Here is a 26031-nt window from a genome sequence, read left to right on the forward strand (position 1 = left end):
TCCATGGCCCACGTGCCACCACTTCTTGGTAGGGACGTGCATCACGCCTTGTGTTCTGGCACCTTCATACCTGCCCCCGCATGAGTCACTCACCAGAGCCAGAGTGAAAGAATCCGCCTCCTGGGGGCGTTCTCTGTGTGAGTGCATTTCGGGTTCTCGTCTTAGTCACCACTTCTCTTGGTTCCCACCCCTCCCCCGATGGGTGAGAGATGCCTGTGCCCTCCACCCCTCACCCCGCAGTGGGCTCAGGCCCTGAGTGTGGTGGGGGCTTGGAGGTGAGGCTGGTGAGCCTGGGGCAGGGTGGCTGGGAGCACCAGGCCACGCAAGCAGCATCAGCCTCCCTCAACCGAATGAAAGCGGGGCCTTGCTGGGGAAACAGACGGCTGGCACCTCCAGAATGCTCACTGCAGCCAGGCCCAGCTAGAAGTCCTTTGCATCGATGAAGACATTTCATCCTCATAAAACCCGTCGTGTACTAGTATCCCTACTTTATCAATGAGACAACTGGATCTCAGAAGGGGGACATGTCACATTGCCAGCAAAGGACAGAACAGGGAGGCCAACTCAGGCATAATCTGTGTTCCAGCACAGACCCTGGGTCCTGGCCTGGGCCTTGTCCTGCCCCTTGAGCCCAGCCAGCCAGAGCCCCTGAGAATGGCAAACAGGGGCCACCCTCTGGGGAAGGCACCCTCTGCTCAGGGGTTTCCTTTGTTTGTAATACTCTCCTCCTTCTCTCCACTGGACATATCCCCATCTCTGTACAACCCAAGGACGGCAGCACCTCCTCTGGGAAGCCCTCTGGGATGTGCCCCAGAAGCTTACATTTCCCCTGGGGAGTTCCAAATTCACCATTTGATTGCTGTGACCTTAGGCATTACTGAATCTCTCTCAGCCTCAGTTTACTCCTCTACAAAATGGGCCCAGTGATACCTCAAGGGGTTGTTGTGAGGATGAAGAGGTGTGCTTATCACAGGGCCTGGCCCACAGTAAATACAGCTCCTGGGCTCCTGGATGTGTGCACACTGGGCTGTAATCGCTAGTGGATGTACGTATCTCTCACTAGACCAAGCATTTTGCAAAAGCAGCAATGGACCTATCCTGGTTCTGTGCATGTCCCAGAGCCCAGCACTGGGCCTGCCCTGGAGGACAGCTCAACCCATCCTGCTTCTTGACTGAACAGCCAAGGGTCCAGCTCCCTGCAGGTGAGTGGCGGCTGAGGCCTGGGGCCCAATGTGCACTGAATGGTCAGGCTGGCGTGGGGTTCAGAACGAGTCACCCCACGATGGGCCTCTGCGGTGTGTGGGCTGCTCTGAGCAGAAGGCAACTTCAGCTTCCAGCTCAAGAGAAACTGCTGCCCCCCCCCTTAACTGCCTGGAAGAACTTGACTTAGGGTCCTTCCCCGTGATAAGGGATGAGCAGAAGTAACCTCTGCTGACCTGTCTACAGGGCAGGGCGAACTACTGATCACTGAGCTTCTGCTCTCCTTACCGCCCTGCAATGACCCTTTCAAACCCGCACACACCTTACCTCACCCCTAGCTCAGGATGTCTTATGTTCTCATGCTCCCTTTCTGCCTCTGAACCTCTCCTGCATGTGGGGTCTCCGACTCTCTCATGTATGCAGGGTTCCCACACCCATGTTTATATGCAGTCTGGTTATTTTCTCTCACTAATCTCACGTCTATTTGATCATCAGACCAGCCGACAGAACCTGGAGGGTAGAGGAGAGTTTCTTCGTCGCCCACCCTGGGCTGGGCCTACACAGGGATGTGTGACCAGGATGTATGACTTTGGGCAAGTCACTTAAGTCAACCTCCCCACAACTCAGTGCCCTCTTGGCCACGCAAGGACAACTACGGCCTCCCGTCCAAAGGCTGTGATGCGGAATCATTGAACTGACACCCACACAGCACTGCAGACAGTCCGTGCTGTGTGGGTGTGGTTGAAATCAAAATAAGGGGCTTTGCCCCCTCCAAGGGTCAGCCTATCTGTCAACATGTGGCCAGCTCTTGCCTCCTAGCCCGGCCACCTCAGGGTCTGTCACTGGGAACGCTTCTGCAGGCACCTCCTTCTCCGTGCCACGCCCTGGCTGTGCCAGCCACCATCAGGGCCTTGCGCACAGATGAGCTTCTGGGGCCTGAGTGTCCTGTGCCCTCCCAGGCGCTCCACGCCTGGAGCCAGTAGGACAGTCGGTCCACAGAATCCAGGAGTGGAAGGAAGCAGCGGAACTTGATTTTCCAACTGAACACAATTTTCTTGACCCTGTCTCCCACCCCTACCGCCTCTGACAACATAATCAAGACATGTTCAAGGAAATTCAGTCCAAATGGGTGAGTTTTCAGTCCTGTGGATGACACTGAGTCCCAGCCAGTTTATGACACTTGCCTCCAGGCAGGCCCACACATTGTGACATCATTTTCAAGATTACTATTGAGTGTCTCTTAATGTGTATACATTGTAATAAGGTAAAAATTATTTTTCTGTTTTTCTTGAAAAAATAGAAAATTCTATTCTTTTTCTATTTTTCTTTCACAGAGGTTCTTTATTATTTTCCCTTTTCTAAGCCAGTCTGTGCCAGTACACTTTCAAGCCACAAGCCATAGGTAATTTCCTACCCAAACTTTCCAAACTTTCTAAACTGGCCTGGATCATTGAAGGACAGACTGAGTGACTAAGTAAGTTTGGATGAAAAAAAAGAAAGAGAGAAAAGAGAGACCAAGGAGGAGAAGGCAGGAGAAATAAAGGAAGGGTGGGCAGGTGCCCGCTAAGGTGCTGGATGAGGTGACAGGTGACAGGGAGAGCAGGTTTGGACTGAGCTGGGCGGGTTGATGCTCCGGCCCCACCCCCTCCCACCTGCCCTGTGGTGCAGGGTGAGCAGGGGAGCTGTGGTTTCCCCTGCAGCTTCAAGGCTTTTGGCTTCATGGTCGCTGTTGCTGAGGTTTCTCAGGTCTCCTGCTCGACGCCTGGTTGGGCACCAGCCCTCAGCTGTAAGGTCATATAAGACCCGAGAAACGTGAGCCTCTCTGTTGGCATGCACACTCGCCATTCCTCCCAGCTACCTTCTGTGTGCCCATGGGGCCTGCAGAAACGTCTGGAAGGCCTCATCACGATGCAAATACCATGAAATACCCCCTCCCACTTCCCCAGAAATGCCCTCTCTCCCCTTCGTGCTTGTGGGGAGGCTTGTCAGATAAAATACAGGATACCCAGTTGAATGTGAATTTCATATAACCAACAAATCATGTTTTGGTATAACTATGTCCCAAATATTGCCTCTTGAATTTTTATGTGCCAGATGTGGCAGCAGAACTCACAGGGCTGGACTTGTCTGGAAGGACCTGGCCCAGCAAATCGAGATAGGGCGTGGGGGGAGGGCTGTTGGTCTCGCTTTCCCTCAGAGTCCCCACACCCCTTGGGGACCTGTTCTCTGTGTCGCCTTCCCTTCCCTCTACCCTCCCCACCGTACCCCTGCACTGGCCTCCGAGAGCGGGAGGGAGGAAAACCTGGACGCTTCTCAGCCTCTCAGCTCTCCCTCAGCCTCTGGTCCCCTTTCCAGCTGGCTGACGTTCCCCTCTTGCTGCAGGAGAAACCCTGTACTCCCACTTGGGCTCCTCTCCCAGGTCCCTTCTGTCTCACACCTGGCACAGTCCTTTGAACTGGCAGTTTGGGGTCCCCGGCTCCCTTCCCAGCTGCTTTCATGGGGGGGGGGGTAGAACACCGAGCACACCATTTGATGTCTCACAGCGCTGGGCCACCATGAATCAGCCCTCCGTGCCGCCCTGCTGTGCACACACGCACCCCTCTCCTGGGAGTCCTGCTGACCTGCCCACTGGGTAGCTGACCACATGGAGGCTTAGAGAGGTCGGGGCCTTGCCCCACGTCACACAGCCAGCGAGTGGAGGGCTGCCCAGCGCAGGCCTCTCTCCTCCTAGGAGACCTGGGCGCGAGCAGCGCCTCAGCAGGCCCTGGAGGGAGGGGCTGAGCTGCTGAAGCTCCAGCTCCCTCCACCTGCAAGGTCTTTTCACACAGGAGCTCCTGCTGCACGTCCTGCTGAAGCCTCATTCCACACCCGCGGCTGGGGCCCCAGCCACAGCCACTGGGCTGGGGAGGGGGGAGAGGAGGCCCCTCCCACCCATGAAACTCGGGAGAAAACTGTCTGTTTGAGGTGGTCGGGCCCATTCATGTGGGGCTCAGGAACTGGCAGGCCACTTTCAGAGGTAGGGCCACCGCGCCCCAAGGTCCCGGGCCAGTCATGTCACGGCTCAAAGTCTCCATTTTCTCATCCACAAATACTTTCTCCATCACAGCGGAAGGATTCAAAATGGCCCTAAATAACACCAATAAATGGTGAACCCTTACTGTGTATTATATGTTGCACACTCTTCTAGGCACCTCACATAATACATTAAATTATTTAGTCCCCCCAAACACCCTGTGAGCTAGGTACTATTATGCCCACTTTATAGATGAAGAAACTGAGGCAGAGTGGAGTCACTTGCTCCAGGTCACTGGAGTCGGTATTCTGAGGGTTCAAGGGTACAAGCTGTTAACTGCAGTGCATGGGTTAAAACACAGCCCAGAAGTACTCAACAAACCTCAAAATGAGAGCACACGTTAGCGAATGGACCAACAATCCAGAAACGGCCAGGGGAATTTAGTATACAATACGGTATCATTCAGATTAATAAAGAAAATACAGATTAGTCAGTAAAAGGCATTGGGACAAAGTTTAGCCAAATGGGGAAAAAGAAACAAGGCTGCTGTACCTCACACCTTACACTAGGATAAATTACATGAAAGATCTAAACGAAAACAATCAAACAGCACCGATACTAAACAAAACCATGTCAGAATTTCTTTTGAATCTCAGAGTGGGAAAGGCCTAACTATGACACAACACCTAGAAGTCGTAAAATAAAAGATTGATAAACTCAATTATGTGAAAATAAAAAGCTTCTCGTGGCAAAAGCTCCAGTGATATAAACAGTGATAAACGAAAAGTGACACAGGTGGCTTGCTTTGTGACGATTCATCAAACTGCACACTTTGCTGTGTATGTTATACTTCAGATGTTTGTTGTTGTTTTTTTTAAAGGAGCCAAACTGGGCAAGTGACACACCGGGAACACGTTTGTTCTGCATATCACAGACGAAGAGTTAATTTCCCTAAGACATAAAATATTTCTAGAAAGAAATAAGAAAAAGACTACTCCAAAAAAAACATGGCAACGGACACAAACCAGGTCACAGAAAAGGAAATACAAGTGACTCTTAAACACATGAAAAGATACACGTCTTTTCTCAGAATAAGAGAAATGCAAATTCAAACTACAGTTAGATGCCAGTGTGTGCCGGATCACTTGGCAGCAGATAAAGAGCTCAATAGCACACTGAGGTGGCAAGGATGTGGGGAAGATGGGGAGCTGTCGGATATTGTTTGTGGGGGTGTCAGCAGGCCCCCTCCCCCGGAGGGGAATTTGGCAATATCTATCAAAATCACACATGCCTGTTCACTTTGACCAAATGACTTCACTTGGAGGGATTTGTTCTACAGAAATGCTCCCACATGTGCTTAGTGACTTATGCCTAAGATTGCTCACGGCAACTCTTTGTGTTTTTTTTGTAAAGTAAATGATTGGAAATGATCTAAATGTCCATCGCCTGAGAACTAATTAAGGTACATCCATCTGATGGCAAACTATGCAGCTGTAAAAACAACAAGCAAAGTTTTGGGGTACAATAAGAAACAATCTCCAAGATACAACGAAAGTATAGACTTATACCATTTATATTCAAAAGGAGGGGTGGAGAATATGCATATCCACATATTTGCTTGTATTTACATGAAAAAAATCTCTGGGTGACAGAGCACCCCAACTGCACCTTGGGACACAAACTTGGTGACAAGGGATGGGACGAGAGGGAGACTTTCCACTGTCCACTCTTTAGTACCTTTGGGATTCTGAAGCGCAGGAATGTAATGCCTATTTTTTAAAAGTATTAAGTTTTCATTTGGAAACTTTGCAAATAAAACAGGGCAGGTTCTATCTACACAGCTCTGGCCAGTCCTTGCCACGTGGGAATGCAGACCCTGCATAGCCAAGTCTCCTGTTTTCAGGAGAAGCTGGAGCTGGACTTTCATGTGGAAATTACCTGAGTTCCTGACGTTGGCAATTGTGGGTGCCCACAGCTGCTCTCTCATTCTTAACTTCTTAGTTATAGAACTCTGTATTTGAGGTTCCCACATGCTCGGGTAAAAGAATGCATTTTCGAGCCTCCCCTGCAGTTAGGAGTGGCCAGTGAAATAGAAGCTATGGTCGCCCTGAATGGAGATGCATAAACCTCTCTTGTCGGGGCTTAAATTGGTGGGAGAAGGGCCCGTTTTGCTCCCCAGCCCTTACCCGCTGTCTTCCTGTCAGAACACAGATGTGAGTGAGCATGAGTCGCTGATGTGCAGCAGAAATCGAAAAGGAAGCTGGGTCGTTGGTGACGCTGTGGGGTTGGTGCAGCTCCCGGGACTGGGGCACTGCTCGCCTCACAGGGCACTCTGTGTGAAGGGACACCATTCACGTGGACGACGCTGCAGGTTTATATGTGTATTGTCTGGAATATAGTAGTGAAATATCTTATTTAAACAAAATCAACACATTACAACGATTTTCCAATATGTGGGGAAAAAGTCTCTTGGAGAACAGATATCTTTTTCTAATTTGCCCAAAGACCCAGCTGCCTCCCTCTAGTTTTTTTTTTTTTTTTTTTTTTTTTTGGGGGGGGGTTTGTTTTGTTTTTTTACACCCAAGAGAATTAGACTTTTATTTTGCCTGAGTTACTGTAGTGAGGTCTTTACTGCTTACAGTCAAATTTAATTCTAACTGATACAGAGCTAATTTTTAAAAAATTAAATAGAAAAAAACCCAACCTAACTTCATACGCAATCTCAAGGATCTCCAAATAGCCAAAATAATCTTGAAAAAGAAGAATAAAGTTAGAAGACTCATGCTTCCTGATTTCAGAATTCATCACAAAGCTATAGTTGTCAAAACAGTGTGGTACTGGCAGACACATAGGCCAATGGAACAGAAGAGAGTCCAGAAATAAGCTCTCACAAATATGGTCAAATGATCTTTGACAAGGTTGCCAAGACCGCTCACTGGGAAAAGGATGGTATTTTCAATAAATAGTGCTGAAAAAACTGGATATCTACATGCCAACGAATAAAGCTGGATCCTTACCTTATACACTATATACAAAAATTAACTAAAAGTGGATTAAAAATCAAATGTAATACCTAAAACTCCTAGGAAAAAAATAGGGGGAAATCATCCTGACATTGGATATGGTAATGATTTCTTTGATATGACATGAAAGGCACAGCAACAAAAGCAAAAATAGATAAGTGGGACTATATCAAACTTAAACACATGGTCAACAGAGAGAAAGGCAACCCATAGAATGGGAGAAGATATTTGCAAATCATATACCCGATAAGGGGTTAATACCCAGACTATGTAAAGAACTCCTACAACACGACAACAAAAAGCCAAACAATTGGGTTTAAAAATGGGCAAAGAATTTGAATAGACATTTCTCCAAAGACAACATACAAATGACCACCATGCATATGAAAAGATATGTCAACATTACTAATCATTAGGGAAATGCAAATGAAAACCACAATGAGATATCTAGCACCTCTACCGAATAAAATGGCTACTATTGAAAAAACAAACAAACAAACAAACAAACAAGGGGTGGCTGGATGGCTCAGTTGGTTAGAGTGTGAGCTCTCAACAACAAGGCTGTTGGTTCAATTCCCACATGGGATGGTGGGCTGCGCCCCCTGCAACTAAAATTGAAAACGGCGACTGGACTTGGAGATGAGCTGCGCCCTCCACTAGATTGAAGGACGACGACTGATAGGTCCTGGGAAAAACACACTGTTCCCCAATATTCCCCAATAAAAATTTAAATAAAACAAACAAACTAACAAACTAGAAAATAACAAATGTTGGCAAGACTGTAGAGAAATTGGAAATCTCGGACACTGTTGATGGGAATATAAAATGGTGCAGCCACTATGGAAAACAATATGAGAGTTCTTAAAAAAAATTACAAATAGAATTAGCAGGGGGGAGATCCAAGATGGCAGACTAGATAAACACTGTGCCTGCTGCCTTCCGTGAACACACTAAAATTACAACTGAATTATAGAACAATCAACCTGGAGAACCATCTGAAATCTGGCTGAGCAGAAGTAGTATAACTAAGGGGCCGAGATGCGGGACTAGTTGGCACCAAACCTCTGTGTTGTGGTTGAGAACCGGGAAGGATCTCTCGGCCGCGGAGCTTCCCCACAGAAGAGTGAGGGACTCCAGCCCTACACCGGCCTCCCCAGCCAAGAGTACTGGTGTCAGGAAGAGGAGCCCCCACAACATCTGACTGTGAAAACCAGTGGGAATTCCAACAGTCCGGTTGGGACAGAGGCTGCTGGAAACCCAGGTGTCCTTTTAAAGGGCCCGCGCACTGATACACTTGCTCACAGGCACTCACCTTGGGCTCCAGCAGTGGGGCGCTGACTCAGGGGGCCTCAGAGACAGATGGGGAGCAGACTGGGCTGTGTGGCTTCCGCAGGAGGACTGGAGGACAGTCAGCACTTCCCCTGTGAGGAGGTCTTCCTCCCGGGCAGCCAGGCGCCATCATTCCCGTGTTGAGCCGGCCCCAACACTTACGGTCGAATCTGAATCTGATTGGCCAGGTGAGATCCACACTCCGCCCTGCTGACTCACTGCGACTCCGCCCCATGCAACTCTCTCAACACCAGAAGCACTTTCTCCAAGAGCAGCCAGCCCCACCAGCATTGCATTGTTTCCTGGAAAACTATCAGAGTCCAACAGACCTCAGGCAGGTGGCAGCTGGCCTCATTGTGCTCTGAGACTTTTGCTGAGTGGCTTCAGGCTCAGCACTGGCAGCAAATCAGAATTTACATTAACCTGTTGAACACACTTCCTACTCTAGTGACTCCCTGAGACCCTGTCTCACCCAACTCATGTACCACACTAGGATTTATTAGTGGCTGAAACTTAAGGAAGCTGGAAGGTGGCGTCAGGCCTCGGGGTGTCCCAGCATTTTGCGGAGCTACCCCAGGCCCAGTGCTGGTGGCAGACGTCCTGTTCTCAGCGTGGCCTCTCCCACGGGCCTCCAGGATTAGCACAGGCAGCAAACAACCATGGATCACTTTGTAGCTCCTACCAGGTAGCTGCTGGCCCGTCACAGACAGTGGGTGACCTGGGCGTGCTCCACAGCCCCTCACAAGAGGACCCAGAACAAACATAATTGGAGGCTGACTTCAGACCACAGCAGTGGGGCCCAATTAGCCCCACAAGAGGCAGTCTCAACAGGCACCAGAGCCCACTAGGGGGAATCCCATTCAGTGGGGTAAGATCCCGAACAACAGCCTGTAAGCTGTGGATGTGGTGAGACCCCACAGACAATCAGCCTGAGGGTCAAGCCCACCCACTGATGTGCCAAGAGCAACCAATGCTAAATTATAACAGGAGGGCGCACACAACTCACCAAGGGACACTCTTGGAGCACCTAGCATAGGTGACCAGGGAGACTATGCCACTGGGCCCCACAGGGCACCTGCTACATAAGGCCACCCGGCCAAGACTGGGAGACACAGCATATCTACCTAATATGCAGAAACAAATAGAGAGGCAGCCAAATGAGGAAACAAACAAATACATCCCAAATGAAACAGGAGAAAATTCCAGAAACAGAACTAAACAAAATGGAGGCAAGCAACCTACCAGAGACAGAATTCAAAACAATGGTTATAAGGATGCTCAAGGAAGTTAGTGAGACTCCAACAAAGAGATAGCAAGCATGAAAAAGGACATAGAAACCATAAAAAAGAACCAGTCAGAAGTGAAGACTACAATAACTGAAATGTAGAATGTACTAGAGGGAATAACCTGCAGACTAGATGAAGCAGAGGATGGAATCAGCGATTTGGAAGACAAGGTAGCAGAAAACATTTAATCAGAACAGTAAAAAGAAAAAAGAATCCCCCAAAATGAGGATAGTTTAAGAGGCCTCTGGGACAACATCAAGCATAACAACATTTGCATCATAGGGATACAAGAAGGAGAAGAGAGAGCAAGGAATTGAGAAACTTTGAGGAAATAATGACTGAAAACTTTCCTAACTTGGCAAAGGAAATAGACATACAAGCCCAGGAAGTGCAGTGAATCCCAAACAAGATGAACCCAAACAGGCCCACATCAGGACACATTATAATTAGAATGGCACAGATTAAAAACAAAGAGAGAATCCTAAAAGCAGCAAGAGAAAGGCAACTAGTAACTTATAAGGGAGTCCCATAAGATTGTCAGCTGATCTCTCACAGAAATTTTGCAGAAGAGATTGGCACAAAATATTCAAAGTGATGAAAAGCAAGGACCTACAACCAGAGCACCAAGGGTGCTCTACCCAGCAAGGCTGTCATTTAGAATTGAAGGACAGGTAAAGAGCTTCCCAGACAAGGAAAAAGTAAAGGAGTTCCTCACCACCCAACCAGTATTACAAGGAATGTTAGAGGCACTTCTTTAAAATGGAAAAAAAAATCAAAATTATGAATAATAAAATGGCAATAGTTACATATCTATCAACAATTGTTTTCAATGTAAGTGGATCAGATGCTCTAATAAAAAACATAGGGTGGCTGGATGGGTAAAAAAACAAAATCCTTACATATGCTGCCTACAAGAGACGTACTTCAGATTGAAAGACACACACAGACTGAAAGTAAAGGTATGGAAAAAGATATTTCATGAAAATAGAAATGAAAAAAATAAACAAAAAGGCTGGCTTAGCGATACTTATATCAGACAAAATAGACTTTAAAACAAAGGCTATAACAAGAGACAAAGAAGGACCCAGTAATCCCACTTCTGGGTATTTATCTGAAGAAACCCAAACACTACTTTGAGGGGATGTTTGCATCCATATGTTCAATGCAGCAGTGTTTACAATGGCCAAGACGTGGAGGCAGCCTGGGTGTCCATCAATGGATAAATGGATAAAGAGGAGGTGGTACATATATGCAATGGAAAATTGCTCGGCCAGGGAAAGTAATGGGTTCCTGCCATCTGCGGCACCATGGATGGACCTGGAGGGTATTGTGCTGAGTGGAGTGTGTCAGACAGAGAAAGACAGATGCAATGTGATTTCACTTATATGTGGAATCTAAAGAACAAAATAAATAAACAAAACAGACACAAACTCATACATATAGAGAACATTTTGATGGTTGCCAGATGGGAGGGGGGATGGAGATGAGTGAAAGGGAGAAGGGATTAAGTACAAATTGGTTGTTACACAGTAGTCACGGGGAGGTAAAGCACAGGGAATGTAGTCACTGATATGGTAATAACTGTATAGTGCCAGGTGGGTACTAGACTAATCAGGGGGATCACTTCTTAAATTATGCAAATGTCTGATCATGTGCTGTACACCTGAAGTTAATACAAAACAATATTGAATGTCAACTGTAATTGAAAAATTTAAAAAGGACGAAAAAGGTGAAGGGGCATAAGAGGCCCAAATCTCCAGGTATAAAACAGTAAGTCATGCGGATGTAATGAACAGCCTGGGGAATATAGTCAGTAATACTGTGACAGCGGGGACGGTGTCAGATGGTGCTGGGCTTATCATGGTGATCCCTTTTTTAGGTATATAAATGTTGAATAACTATGGTGTACCCCTGAAACTAATATAACATTTTATGTTAGCTATATTTTAATAAAAATCTTTATCTATAAATAAATAAATAGTTACAAAATGACCCAGCAATTCCACTCTGAGTATATGCCCCAAAGAACTGAAAGCAGAGTCTCAGAGCGATAACTGTACACCCACACAGCAGCATATTCACAACAGCCAGGAGATGGAAGCAACCCAAGTGCCCATCGACAGATGAAGGGAAAAACAAATATGGTCTATGCATATGCACAATGGAATATCACTCCGCCTTAAAAAGAAAGGAAACCCCACCACACGCTACAACGTGGATGGACCTTGAGGTCATTACATTAAGTGTGATAACCAAGTCACAAAAAGACAAATACTGTGTGATTCCCCGTATATGAGGTACCGAGAGGAGTGAGATGATAGAAACAGAAAGCAGAACGGTGGTAAGTTGTTGTTTGATGGTTATAGTTTTAGTTTTGCAAAATGAAAATATTCTGGAGATCTGTTGCCCAACAACAAGAATATGCTTCATACTACTGACTTGCACACATAAAATGGTAAGATGGGGAATTTTCTGTTATGTGCTTTTCTTGCCACCATCAAAAAAAAAAATTAATATAGTGGGCCACTAGCTTGCAATCTCTTCTTGAGACAGTGCGCTCCCAAGGCTGGGGATGTACCACACGTGAGGCCTGCAAGGACGGTGGGCGAACATGTCCCTTAGTGGCTTCCATGCGTGTCCTAAGTTCTCTTTTCATTCATTCATTCAACAGTATTTACCAAGCACTCTACACCAATCTCCATGCGAGGCCCTGGAGTGACAGGTGCACAGGGAGCTCAAATCTAGAGAGCGACAGACGATAAACACCAAACGCACAGAAAGATCAGCACTGCGATACCAAGTCAACGAGCTGGCAGGAGCCAAGGTGACATGAAGGGGGACAGGGGCAGCGGGGGGGGGGCCTCTGAGGGGGCCTTTCATAGGACATCCAGATGACAGCAGTGGGCCATGTGCGGACCTGGGAGAAGAGCTCCAGGCAGAGGGAAAGTCATGTCACATCCAAAGACCTGGAGGCAGAAATTAACCTGGCCTGTCTGGGGTCCCCAGGAGCAGGAAGCCCAGCCTGACGGATTCAGGAGGCCAGGGGGGGTGGATGGCTGAAATCCTGACCGCGGTCCCATGTACATGAAACAGATCAAAAGTCTTTTATCAGCATAAACTTGTTTTGTGAATTCAAATGTATCATTATCTTTTACGATAAAAAATAAATTACAACAATAAACTGTTTTGTCCTAGAGAATAGCTGGGTCAACAGACACCCATCAAAATCTCCTATTTGCCTCAATACATACAATGCCTGCTGAATCCCTGAATTAGCTCTTTGGAGGGATTTTAAATCCAGTGACCTGTTTGGGCCCATGGGTGGGGGGAGTACCAGTCAGCCAATGGGTGTACTGAGCCCCAGAGCGGGGGAGGGGCTCCAAGCAAGGCTGGGGCAGAGCAGGAGTCTGTGGTGAGAGGCACCTGGCTCCCCAGTCAGGGGTGGGGAGGCCTGGGAGAAGGGGGGTTCCATAGGCCACCGCCCTCATTGCATAGGAGGAGCTGCAATTGTGGGGCCCTGGAGGGCCTGGGCCCTACTTCCCATATGGGGAAAACTCCCGCCCCAACCACAAGGCAGCCTGGGAGTGGGTGTGGAAACTGGGCTGGTCCAAGGGCATGGTGCAGGTGACCAAAGCGGAAGGGACAGCTGGGGGTCAAGCCAGTGGCCTGCTGGCAGAGCTGGGAGTGTCTGGGCACAGCTGCAGCAGACATCTGCTTAGCAGGACTATCCCTTCACTTCCTGCTGGCTTTCCAAGCCTGCTTCTGCCCTCTCCCGTGATCCTCTGGGCCTGGCTTCCCCTCCAATGAATCACGCAGCCCTGTTGGTTTCTGTTGCTTGCTACCAGCAGCTCTGAAGGAGCAGAACGGTCTCCCAGGCTACGGTGCCACAACAATCATCACTACAACCCTGCAATGGCTGCCACTGGCTGGCTGTGTGGTCTCAGGCAGGCAATTGGGCGGCTCTGCCAGACTGGGAGAGACAAGGCAGAGCCAGAAAAGGGCTCTCAGTCTCCAGCTGGTTTTGGATTTCCTAAAATTTAACTCTGAATTCACATTCAAGATCTTAACCATATGCATAACTGCCTGTACCCCATTTTCTTATCAGTTTTCTTTTTAAACGTAAATTCATTCAAAAGGCAACTACACGTCACACTCCTTGATGGAGCACCAGTGTTGCCCTAAGTAAAAGGAAACCCTAAGAAACCAATCCAGCAAAATCAAAACAAAGATCCAATTCCATAGAGCTGCCTGCTCAGGGCACTGCATTTGAGGTGTCCTGCCCTTGTGTAGAAGGGAGGTTAGCAAGTGTCTAAAGGCATCACATAGCAGCACCCAAAAGAGCCTTTCTCTGTAACCAGGATCAGAATTGAGAGGAATTTACGGTGAGCTGATGCTGCCTCTACTGAAAATGGGCACGTATACAGCACAGCCAGACCTCGCCAATGACCAATCTGATTCCGTCAGAGTCCTGTAAGGTCGAAGGTTCCTAGCTGTGTGACCTTCGGCAGGTCACTGAGTTTCTCTGTGTCTCAGTTTCCCCATCTGTAACATAGAGTTAACAACAGTATCCCCCTCAGAGGGGTGTTGTGAGGATTGAAACAGTGAACAGTAGACAGGACCTGTCACACAATAGGTGCTGTCAGCCATGGTACAGATGGGACCACTGAGGGGTGGGGAGCCCATCCCCCCTCTCAGCCCCTCAGCAGCCCCAGCCAGCCTCACCCTCAGACACCCCAGCACGTGCCCGCCTACCCCTCACTCACTAGGTCTTACTGAGCCCTGCTCTGGCCCGGCTGCTGGATTTGATTCATCAGGCACCCTCCACCGAGGGTGGGACTGTGACCCAAGGAGGTGACATAATTCCTCTGTCTATCTGCGCGTGCCAGGGCTGGGAGGAAGACGCAGTGGATTCTGGGCTCCCCCCACCCCCATCCAACCCCAGCGCCCCCCCACCCCGCACACATTATCTTTAGGCGACAGCAGCTGAGCCTCCCAGTATCTCTCTGATCCCCCAAATTTCCGGTTCCCCAAAGACAACTCAGGATGTGGGAAGGGAGGGGCAGGGAGAGGAGGAGGGAGACAGAGAACGAGAGAGAGAGAGAGAGAGAGAGAGAGAGAGAGAGAGAGAGAGAGAGAGAGAGAGATCCAAGACCGAGACAAAGAGACAGCGAGACAGAGGAGAGATAGAGCTTCCAAGACAGAATGAGAAGCAGATTGAGGCAGACGGAGGAGTCACAAAGGGGACCGGTTACAGAGACACACAGAGACAAAAGGAGACAGGAGAGAGAGGCCAAGAGCCTAAGACTGAGGCAAAAAAAGAAAGCAGCAAGTGGGACAGGGAGAGAGGGGGCCAGAGCCGGGGCTTGGGGTGTGAGGTGTTGGAGGGGAAGCCCGGAAACAGATAATTGGTGAGCCTGAGGGACAGGTGGAGAGGGTGAGAAATGCTCAGAGGCCCGCCAAAGTGCATGCAGGGGCAGACAGGTCCAGGGGTCCCCCGGGGATGAGGTCACAGACCCTACACCCGACCCCTTTCTCCAGGGGCCCTCCCAGCCCACGGGACCACAGATGCTCCAAGCATCCCCCCCTCGGTCTCACACAGGCCTGTGTCCTTGGCAAGAGGGCCCCAACGTAGGCCCAGAGTGGAGCTGCTCACAGCCCCAGAGCCGGCCTCCGTTGCCCAGCTAGCTCCCGGTGGACAGAGAGGCCTGAGGTGGGACTAATGGGCACGGAAGGGGGCACGCGGAGCAGGGGCTGCCTGGGGGCTCAGGGAGAGGGCGCCAGCGGTTCCCTCGGTCCGACCACAGGCCTTCTCTCAGCCTCAGCTTCCTCCTTGGTAAAACAGGGACAATGAGACGAAACAGGCGTCTGTGCAGTGTGTGGTACCACGCGTGGCATGTGTGAGGCCTGACGGTGGGTCTCATTGAAGGTCAGCACTCCACAGCATCCTGTCTAAATGACTCAGGGCCCTTTCATGCAAACGAGGCGCCAGCTGGAGCTGAGCCAAGTCAAGGAAGGCTGTTGATGAGCGAACAAACGTGTGACTGAGGAGTTCAAGGGTGGAGCCAGTGTCAGGAGCAAATGGATCCAGGCGTTCAGCCCCCATCGCAGAACCCATCCTCCCCGCCCTCCACCACCCCCACCTCCCCCACCGGCATGCTCACCTCCATGCTGCCTTCTCCCACGGGTGCCCTTCACGTGGTGACCCCCGGAGTTCAGGCCCACGTTTTCCCTGGTGAGGGGTACCAGAACACAGAGAGCCTTATTCCCCACTTATGCAAAGGAAACTGTTCTCCAGAGAACTTCTCTTTTGGTTTGCCTTTTTGTTTTCTCCTTTTGCACTGTGGGGTTCAGAACGAGTCACCCCAAGATAGGCCTCTGTGGTATGTGGACTGCTTTGAGCGAAAGGCAACTTTAGCTTCAAGCTCAAGAGAAACTTCTGCCCCTCCCTTAACTACCTAGAAGAATTTGAATTCGGGTCCTTGCCCATGATAAGGGATGAGCAGAGATAACCTCTGCTGACCTGTCTACAGGGCAGGACAAACTACTGATTATTGAACTGCTCTTCTTACCGTCCTGCAGTGACCTTTTGAAGGCCCCACACACCTTACCACACCCCTAGCTCAGGATGTCTTATAGTCTCATGCTCCCTTTCTGCCTCTGAACCTCTCCTGCATGTGGGGTCTCCAACTCTCTCATGTATGCAGGGTTCCCACAGCCATGTATGTATTCCATTTGGTTTTCTCTCGCTAATCTCGCATCTATTTGATGATCAGACCAGCTGACAGAACCTGGAGGGTAGACAAGAGTTTCTTCCTCCCCCACAGCACCAACTTTTAACCAGTACATAGCCTCCCTACCCCCACCCTAAAGTAGGTTGCATTTCTATATGTAACTTTGGAATTTGCTCTGTGACCTTAAGCAAATCGCTTAACCTCTCTGAGCCAGTTTCCTTTTCTACAAAAGGGGTTCCTCATACCTGATAGACCGGAGTGTATGAGACTCAATAAAATTGTGAGTGTGGCACACAATAAGTGGAACAAATGCATCTCAATAGCCATCCTCCCTTCTTTCAGCAATAGCCCCAATTTTCTGGGGGTGCCTTCCCTGTTTCCAGTCCCTTAGAGTTGGGGGTAAAGCATATGACACAGGCTTCCGTATCAGCACGTGGCATTCTGCCAGCCCGTGACTGGTTCAGAGTGTCATGTGTCCCAAGCTAGGGCACCTAGAGTAAGTTTAGGCTTTTGATGGAGATTCAGGGGCACTTCGTCCCCAGGATGGGACATGGTCCCTGGAGCTGCTAGACCCTTTGCATGACCACACAGGGACAGACTCTGAAAATGGAGGCTATAGAGAAAGTAGAGGTGGCGATCAGTCAGGCCTCTGACTCCTCAACGTTTCCGACCTTCTCAGCAACAAGGGTTCCTACTCGTTTGTTTGCAGGGACACGTTTTGGGGATGGGGGTCCCAGAATAAGAAGGTTTGCAAATTTAAGTCCAACATCCCAACTGTCCCCAACGTCCAGAAACCTAATGGCAGCGTTGAGATTAAAATTTAAGCCTCCTGACGTGTACGTGTTTCCCTGAAAATAAGACCTAACCGGACACAGCTCTAATGCATCTTTTGGAGCAAAAATTAATATAAGACCCAGTATTTTATATTATATTGTATTGTATTGTATTGTATTGTATTGTATTGTATTGTATTGTATTGTATTGTATTATATTATATTCTCGGTCTTATATTCAAATAAGACTGGGTCTTATATTAATTTTTGCTCCAAAAGACACATTAGAGCTGATGGTCCGGTTAGGTCTTATTTTCGGGGAAACACAGTATTGCCACCAAACGCAGTCTCATCAGTTCCAAGACCAATAACACCAAAACATAAAGAAGAGCTGAGAAAAGCCCAGAGAGATTTCCCTGTGGGGCCTGCAGAGGAAGCAGGACACTGGGAAGCTGTGTGGGCAGACCCGCGTGCCGGGACTGATGGGTTACGTGCTGTAAAACCCAGGGGTCTCTGAGGAGGCAGTTAGATGAGGTGGAGGGTGAGCAAAAAAAGCAAGTCTGGAACTTCCTGCCTTGCCAACATCCAAAGGCATCACTGGAAGGAGGAGGAACCATGCTGGCAAGGCAACAGCAAAAGATACCCTCTAAAAGATGTTCAAAGGTGGCCTGCAAAATGCTAATAATACCATTGTTTTAAAGGAAGTCAAATCAATTTAGGAAATGCAAAGATATTTACCACAGGGTTTCTGTCAGAGCCATCAACTGATGCATGTGCATTTCGACTCTGCAAACGGGTATTGGAGAGTGCGGCTTCTTTCAAATTGCCCTGACTGCAGGATTCTTTCTTAAGAAGCTTCTCCCAGAACTCATGAGCCACGCAATGCATGCTGGGAAAAACCACACCACGCGCCACCAACAGCCAGCACTCCTGCTGCACGCAATACCTTGACAGCAGGCCCTTGTCACGGTTCAGTGTGCACCAGCCTGCAAGGCTGCCAGCGCCTGGCTTGCTTTGCTCAGGGCTTGCTCTGGCCATGGGAGCCCTCTGTGCCCAGATGAGTGGCAGGCCTGAAAAGCTGAACAATTGACACCCCTGAGAGCAGCCCTCCACCAGTGACAACTGGGAGGGGAGGTATAAGTACCCCAGGTCCCTCCCCAGGCAGGAGGGCTCACACCCACCACTCCTTGCTGCCTCCCAGCTGCCCTGGCAGGATGGTGCCCTCGAGACCCACAGTGGTACCTGGCTCTGTGATGCGTGCTTTGTTGGCTGCCTGTCTTTCCTGTCTCACTCCTCCACTCCCCTGCCAGGGTCTTCTGGAACCATCTCCCAAAGAAACCACGTGTGCTAAGACCCTGTCTCGAGGACTGCTTCTGAGAGAAACCAAGTCACAAGAACTGTTACCTTCTGATGGCTTTTAGAAGCACCCAGACGTCTCCCCCAGCAATTCTGGAAAATACTCACTTATTGCTAAATCTGCCTTTCTTCCAACAACCGACTTCAAGGAAAAAGCTGTTTCTGCTCCCCAGTTTCCATCTGCAGGGAGTCTCCCTGGCAACCCACTCTGTGCTAAGAAACCCCAGCCCCAGCCCCTTACCTCCCGATGCATTGACTGTCTGTCTGTCCAGCCTGACAATTAGCTGGTGGGATCAAGGCCATATCCTATCCCTGGTCTAAGAAACACACATGGAAAGGTGCCTGGTACCTCCCAGAATGTCCCCGACCCACCCACCAAAGCAAGGAAGCAGGTTCACCCTGGGCTTCCCTGTGACACACAACTCACAGCCAACCTGTCACCACATCCCAACCTTTGCCTCATTCTACCTCTCTGAGTTGCCTCTGCCACGTCTGCTAGGCTACCACCGTTTCTCATGTGGATTACTCCAACAGCCTCACTGTTGCCACCTCAGGACCTTTGCACATGCTGCTCCTAAGCCCTGGAGCGCTGTATGCAACTCACCCACTTGGCACAGACAGCCCTGTGACTCTCAGCCTACTGTTCACCATCTCCTAAAGCTGCCCGACCCTCCCCCCCATCTGTGCTCTCTTTGAGCCCTGCTCTCTCTTCTTATTATGAAATCATTCAGATACACAAACACTTAAGAGAATCATATTATCAAACACTTGTGTGCCCAACCCTGCTTAAACATAAGATGCTACATGCACCACTGAGGCTTTCTGACCTCCTCCGCTCACTGCCCCACGGTCACCTGTGCCCTGAATTGGGGGTTCCTCACCCCCATTGCCTGTCCTGAAATCCTCGCACACAAACACACGTATCCCTGAACAACACATCTCTTTTCCTCATGGTTTTAGTTTCATGTAAATAAAACGTGTTCCCTTTTACTACTCCACATTCTCTTGGTATGTTTACCCCAGATGACGGGAAATATGCATTCGTTCTTATCTGCTGCTGGGTCCGCAGGGGTAACTGGCGGTTCTCCTGAGGTTGTCTGTTTCCAGCGGTTGGCCATCACACTGCTGCCCTGAGCGTCTTGTACTGGCCCCCTTAGTCCCTAGGCTAGTTGGTCAGGTTTATACCCAGGAAGGTGCTAGGTCAAGGGAAACACCACCTTCGATTTATTGGTGTTGCCAGATTGTTCTCCAAGGGGGTTGTGCCAACATACCTTGTTGGTAAACGGTTTCTGTCCACTAGACCAGGTGCCTAGGGGCCTCTGCCCTTTCCTATGTCTCCCAGATACAATGATTTCACGCCGCCTGTTGATATCCATTCGGTCCAACCTGCTTCCCCAGATCTCCCTCCTTCCCTTCTCCAATCAGGCTTCTCCTGAGCCTCCCCATTTGGGGCCGAAGGCACATTCAACAACACCCTGAGCAGGAGCCTGGCAGCTGTAACTCTGGGGGCCGAGAGCCACAGAGCGCAGCCCAGATTTGCCACTCAGTCTAACTCATGTCTCCCTTCCGAGACTGTGTTTCCTCACCTGTGAAATGAGGAGACCTACAGGAACCCACAATACAGGAGTGATGATGATTGCGTGAGAAAAGCAATCGATACAGAGAAGCTATTACTGTTACCTTTGGAGGCCACAGGGACCCCAACAACGTTACCACTCACGACTCCTTTGGTTGTAGGAGACAGAAACTCCAGTCAAGCCAGTGGGAGAAAATGGTAATTTATTGGCCCATGGAACTGGGAAGTCTAAGGGGTGTCTTGCTTCAGGCAGGACTGGATCCAGGGGTTCTGACGCCATCAGGAAGCTGGCCCTGTCCATCTCTGGGCCATTGTGCCCTCCATGTTGGCTTCATTCTCGGGCAGGGGCTCTAGGACTTCATCTTTCCAGCTTAACAACTTGCCATCAACACAAAAAGCGTCTCCTTTCCTATACTTCCTGGCCGAGTCCCACGGCTGGTCCTCATTGGCCCAGGCTCGGCCACATGCCCACGGCGGAGCCAATCACAGTGGCCTGGGGACCCACCAGCCCCTGCTGCGTCCAAGCAGCATCAGAGCCACTTAGGAGCTCCTTGGAAATGCAGGATCTCAGGCCCCGTCCCAGACGCGACTGAGTCAGAAGCTGCATTTTGGTAAACCGTCCAGGTGAGCTGTCGGCACACAAGTCTGAAAAGCGCTGCATTGGGCATTCCTCTTTTCAGTTGTTCAGACAAGTTTTAGGTTCTGTTTTGTTGAGAACCACAAAAGGCAAGATCTCAGAAAGTCCTTCAAGGTCATCAACTCCTCGCCCTTGTTTTAAAGAGAAGACACTGGGGGCCAGCACGGAAGGGTCTAGATGCCCACCCAGTGCCTCCAGCCCCACGCCCTGCCCAGCCCTCATCACCCATCAGCACAGCCATCATCTCCTCAGGAGGAAATGCATCTGGGCCCCGGAAGTGCCAGCCTGGGTCAGACTTGCCTCACTCAGAAGGTGACATGTCCTGGCCATCACTCAGCCCCTCAAGAGCATGGAGTCCCCATGGAGAATCCACACACACACACACACACACACACACACACACACACACGCCCTCAGGCACAGCCTGCCTCTGACCACTGGGTCCTCCAAAGCCAAAAGCACTACAGACCATACCAGCCTTTATTCTATTACTGAGTAGGGCTGGGGCCAGAGCAGTTCATTCTCAGGCTGTGTCAGAAGGTGCAGAGTGTTGGGGGTACACAGACTGGACCCCACAGTAACAATAAGTTAGGGGGAAAGTTCTCAGGTTGTTAGGCTGGAGCCAGGGCAGGGTGCCAAGTGGTCCCCCAGGGGCACTGCTTGCTGCCCAGCTCAGGCCTCCCAGGCAAGGCTAGTTCCCGGACAGGCTCGCCTCAGACTGGAACACAAGAGGGTAGGGAAAGAGGGAGCGGTTATGGGGTCAGGAGGTGTGCGTATGGGGGTGGGGTGGTGTCCCCAGAGTCAGGGAGGATAGGCTGGAGATGGTAGGGAGGGGTGGTGAAAGAAGGGCCAGGAGCCCACAGGCCCAGGGCAGGGCTGGGCAGGGCTGGACAGGGCAAGGCAGGGCTGGGCAGGGCAGGGCTGGACAGGGCAGGGCTGGGCTGGGCTGGGCAGGGCTGGACAGGGCAGGGCAGGGCAGGGCAGGGCTGGGCAGGGCTGGGCAGGGCTGGACAGGGCAGGGCAGGGCAGGGCAGGGCAGGGCAGGGCAGGGCTGGGCAGGGCAGGGCAGGGCAGGGCAGGGCAGGGCAGGGCAGGGCTGGGCAGGGCAGGGCTGGGCTGGGCTGGGCAGAGCTGGACAGGGCAGGGCAGGGCAGGGCAGGGCAGGGCAGGGCAGGGAGGGGCAGGGCAGGGCAGGGCCTCTCACCAGGCCTCAGTGCAGCCCCTACACGTTCTCGTAATCTGGAGCAGCCTCCTCTTCCTCATCCTCTGCCTCCTGGGAACTCACGGTAGCTGCGGGGGGGAGGGAAGTTGGTCTTCAGCTTGCAAACCAACCCCCCACTCAGGGAGCTCCCCAGCTTCTGAACCTCCCCCAGCACACACCAGGCTTGGTCCTAGCCGTGGGCTGCAGTTCCTGGGACACGTTCACGTACTCCCGGCTCCCATCTGCGGGGACAGGTCAGAAGGAGGGACAGCCACACCGCAGGTGAGAGAGCAGGAGGTGAGGAGGCCATAGAAGGTTGTGGGCAGTACCACACTGAGAGTGGGGCTGGGGTGGCAGGGGGAGGGAGAAGGGGAGGGAGGGAGGGAGGGAGGGAGGGAGGGAGGGAGGGAGGGAGGGAAGGTGAACCCTAAGGGCACCGTGGGGCACAGGCCACTCACCCAGAGATGCTTGTGCACTCCCTTCACTCTCAGGAACATTCACATAATCTTCTCCCGACTCCACTATAGGAAACCATCAGAGCCATCAGCGCTGTTACCCAGAGCCCCCGAGTGCAGACACCCAGCCACAGCCACTAAAGACTCCCGCACAGACACCCGGACAGGGGGCTCCAGACCAGTGACGCCAGTGGCCACGACGAGGGCAGAGGCCGTGGCAATGGAGAGAATTGGGCAACTTGACCAGAACTGGTCAGAGGGAATGCAGTTGTGGAACAGAAGAGGCAACAGACCGCATCAGTGCCCGAGTTGGGGAACAGGGACAAAGAGCCGCTCAGAGCAGTGGGGTTGGATGGCATGTGTGGCGGGGGAGACGACACCCAGGGCTGGACGAAGTCAGAGATGCCACTGGCCGAACTGGCCCCTCTTCCTCAGCCAGGCCTGCCCTGACCCCCCCACCCCCACCCCACCCCCACACACACTTCTGCCTTAGTCCCTTCCTAGGACCCATCACCATTGATAGTATCGTGTTTCTCTGTGAGAACGTGGACAAGCCTATGGAGCCAGACCACCCACGTTCAAATCCAGCTCCAGCACTAACCAACCACGTAACCTCAGAGAAGCTACCCAAGCTCTCTGGGCCTCGGTTTTCTCATCTGTAAAATAGGATGAGAAACAGCACGCATCTCACTGTGGTGGTGTGAGGACCACAGAGTGACTATGAAGTGTGAAGTATTAAGCAGTAGGTGCTACCAAGCATCTGTTACATAAATAAACCCTGCCTTTGTCCAGAGGGGACAACTGAGGGACAGGAGGGGAAGGGACAGGCTCAATAGCTCCTGGGAATTGAGGCTTAATATGCTAATACACGTGAAACTCTTAGTAGAGCATGTGTTAGGCTCTCAGTAATATCAGTTCTTCTATCATGACTCTGCCTCATTGGCTCTTCTATGCGAGGTACCCAGTAAATCCATGAATGGATGAGCGAACGAAGGAACAGAAGCACTTGGACAAAGGGTCTGGAGCTCAGGAAAGAGGCGACGAGTTGAAAATCTGGATGGCAAATGAAGCCAGGGTGTAGAAGTGAGGGGCACGTATATGTAGAGAAGAGAGTAACAGACGCTGAAGAAAGCTTTTCACAGGCAGGATGAGACCAAAACGAAGGGAGAAAAACAGCTCAAAGGAAACAGACAATGCAGGAAGCAGAAAAGTTCCAAAACAACAAAAAACAACAAAGACAACCTATAGTCAATTCCCTTCGAGATTTACAAGGTGACCTTGCCCCCGTGAAACAAGAACAGGAAGCTATGAAAAAGGACCATTCGGAAATCGAGAAAGAGTTTCCCGAGTGGCGACAAAAACCAAAAAAAGAGAGTCAAGGAATAGCACTGAAAGAAGAACAAAGTCAAGGAAATCTCGCAGACAATAAAAGGAAAAAACAAACAAACAGAGAGATAGGAAATAGGACAGAACAGGTAGGAAAATCAGAAGATTGGAGCAGGAAGTGCACTCTCTGAAGGACGGCAGTTTTATGGAGAGAAGGAGAACGCAGAGGGGTCGCAAGCACCAAAGAAACAACCGGAGAGGAGAGCGTGGAGGGGCTGGCACTGAGAGGCGGGCGGTGGTCACAGTGGGACTCACTGGAGAAGGCGCTGTCTCGGAGGCCGGGGTTGCTGGGCACCGGAGCTGCAGGGACAGCGGTGCCAGTGGCCGGGACAGTATCAGGAAGCACCTCCCTGAGGGGAAGTCAAGGGCGAGTGAGCAAAGACCGGGGCTCAACCCCCTCCTCCCTCCTGACCACTCACAAGTAGCCCTCGGTGTGATAATCTTCCTCGTCATCGTCTTCATTGTCGTCCTCACAGACTGGCTCTGCGGTAATGACACAGGGGTCAGCAGAGCCCGGGTCAGGCCCCCCACCCCCAGCCAGGGCACCGGGGTCCCTGACGCACCCTCGTTTTCGTAGCTTGCCACACTGTTGGCTGCAAAGAGAGCGAACGAGAGGGAGACTGAGTCAGCTGAGGTGGGGCCTCTCGTGTGCCCAGCCCCAGGCCCTGGGCCCCGCTCCACACTTACCGCCATCTGAGTCCTGCCGGGAAGATGGCACGCGGTGGGAACCCCCTGGGGGCTGTGGGGATCTCCTGGGAGTCAAAAGTCAGAGGTCATGCCTAGGTTGGGGCTCTGGGGCAACGGGGGTTGCAAAAGAGAAGGGGTCCCAACCCAAGGAGCTGAGAGGTAGAGAGAGGGGGTTAGAGGAGAAGGGGCCACTTACGGGATGGGGAGCAGGTCTGGCTGGCTCAGGGGTGGATAGGACGTAACAGGTGGGTAAGAAGTGGCTGGTGGCCAGGGGGCGAGCGTGGCTGAGGACACAGGATCAAGCGGAAGGAATGACTCTGGACGTCATGCCCCTCCCGCAGTTGAGGCCCCGGAGGGCACACTAACACCCTGAAACTTCTGTGCCCTGGCCAGTTCTGGGGGCACCCGTCTTCCTCCCCATCCCAGCTCAGGTCAGGCACACACTTGCTCACATGCCAGGACACTCTTTTCCCTCCCCCAGAAGGAAGGGACCCTCCATGTACTCACGAGGCCGTTTGATCATGATGCTACTTGGGGTCAAACTGGCAGGAGAGACAGAGCTTGGTAAGGGGCCAGGAGAGGTCCCAGGCCCAGCCTCGCATTGGGTGTTAAGGGCCAAGGGCAGACTCACCTATCCGACGGTACACTGTCATACGAGTCTGCGGAAGAGAGGGCCAGTGAGGCAGGAAGAGGGGGTGACTGGGGACAGGATGATGAAGTCTGGGGCTCTCCGTGTCCATGTGCAGGACAGAGTTCGGGACACTTAACAATGGCATAAGGGATCGGGCATGGGGGGGCGAGGATCCCTGTGGGTCCGTCCGAGCTTCTGGTGCCCCTGCCAGCGCCCACTCACCTGGCAGCTCTCGGCAACGCACACACAGTGCCGTCAGCAGCACAGCCAAGAGAGGCAGCAGCAGGGGGCCCAGCACCAAGGAGAGCAGGACGGCCGCCTCCATCTGCAGGAGAGCTGGGACCAGGCCTGGCTGCTGGCCGAACGCCCTCCGGGGCAGAGCTCCAGCGGGGGCAGAGCTGGGCTAGCAGGGGTGCTGGGCCCAGCACACCCGGCTAGGAGCCTACTGAGGGGGCAGCCGCACCCTCTTCGAGGGCTGCCCGGATCCCCTTGCCTCACTGGGCTGAGTGGCGGTCAGAGCCGGCTCTGGAAGACCCTGGATCCCAGGGTGGTCAGGCCAGGGCCTAGCCTGGAGTCTGGGGCACCAGCCACCGGTGTGGACCCCGCGCCCAGGCCTACCTGCCCCCCGGCTCCGCGCCTGCCTCCTCAGCGCCTGCCCGCCTGCCTGCGGCAGGAAGCTGTGGTGAGCACCGGGTGAGGGCAGGAAATCATCGGGCTCCTCAACCGGCTGCACCCACCCCCTTCCCA

At 51.5% G+C, this 26031-nt stretch overlaps 1 protein-coding gene across 1 annotated transcript; it reads right to left on the reverse strand.

Annotated features, from left to right (window-relative positions):
- Window positions 1-20473: 20473 nt before the first annotated feature.
- On the reverse strand, window positions 20474-25965 carry LAT (linker for activation of T cells). The gene is made up of 12 exons (XM_074322593.1): window positions 25507-25965; window positions 25285-25312; window positions 25161-25195; window positions 24850-24937; window positions 24654-24718; window positions 24530-24559; window positions 24386-24449; window positions 24222-24316; window positions 22584-22646; window positions 22305-22367; window positions 22129-22214; window positions 20474-21642 (listed from the first exon to the last, which is right to left on the reverse strand). The coding sequence occupies exons 1-11, from the start codon at window positions 25607-25609 to the stop codon at window positions 22147-22149; spliced, it is 702 nt and encodes a 233-aa protein (XP_074178694.1). The 5' UTR covers window positions 25610-25965; the 3' UTR covers window positions 20474-21642; window positions 22129-22146.
- Window positions 25966-26031: the final 66 nt, after the last annotated feature.

This window comes from Rhinolophus sinicus, linkage group LG18 (genome assembly GCF_036562045.2).
Source record: "Rhinolophus sinicus isolate RSC01 linkage group LG18, ASM3656204v1, whole genome shotgun sequence".
Taxonomy (NCBI): Eukaryota; Metazoa; Chordata; class Mammalia; order Chiroptera; family Rhinolophidae; genus Rhinolophus; species Rhinolophus sinicus.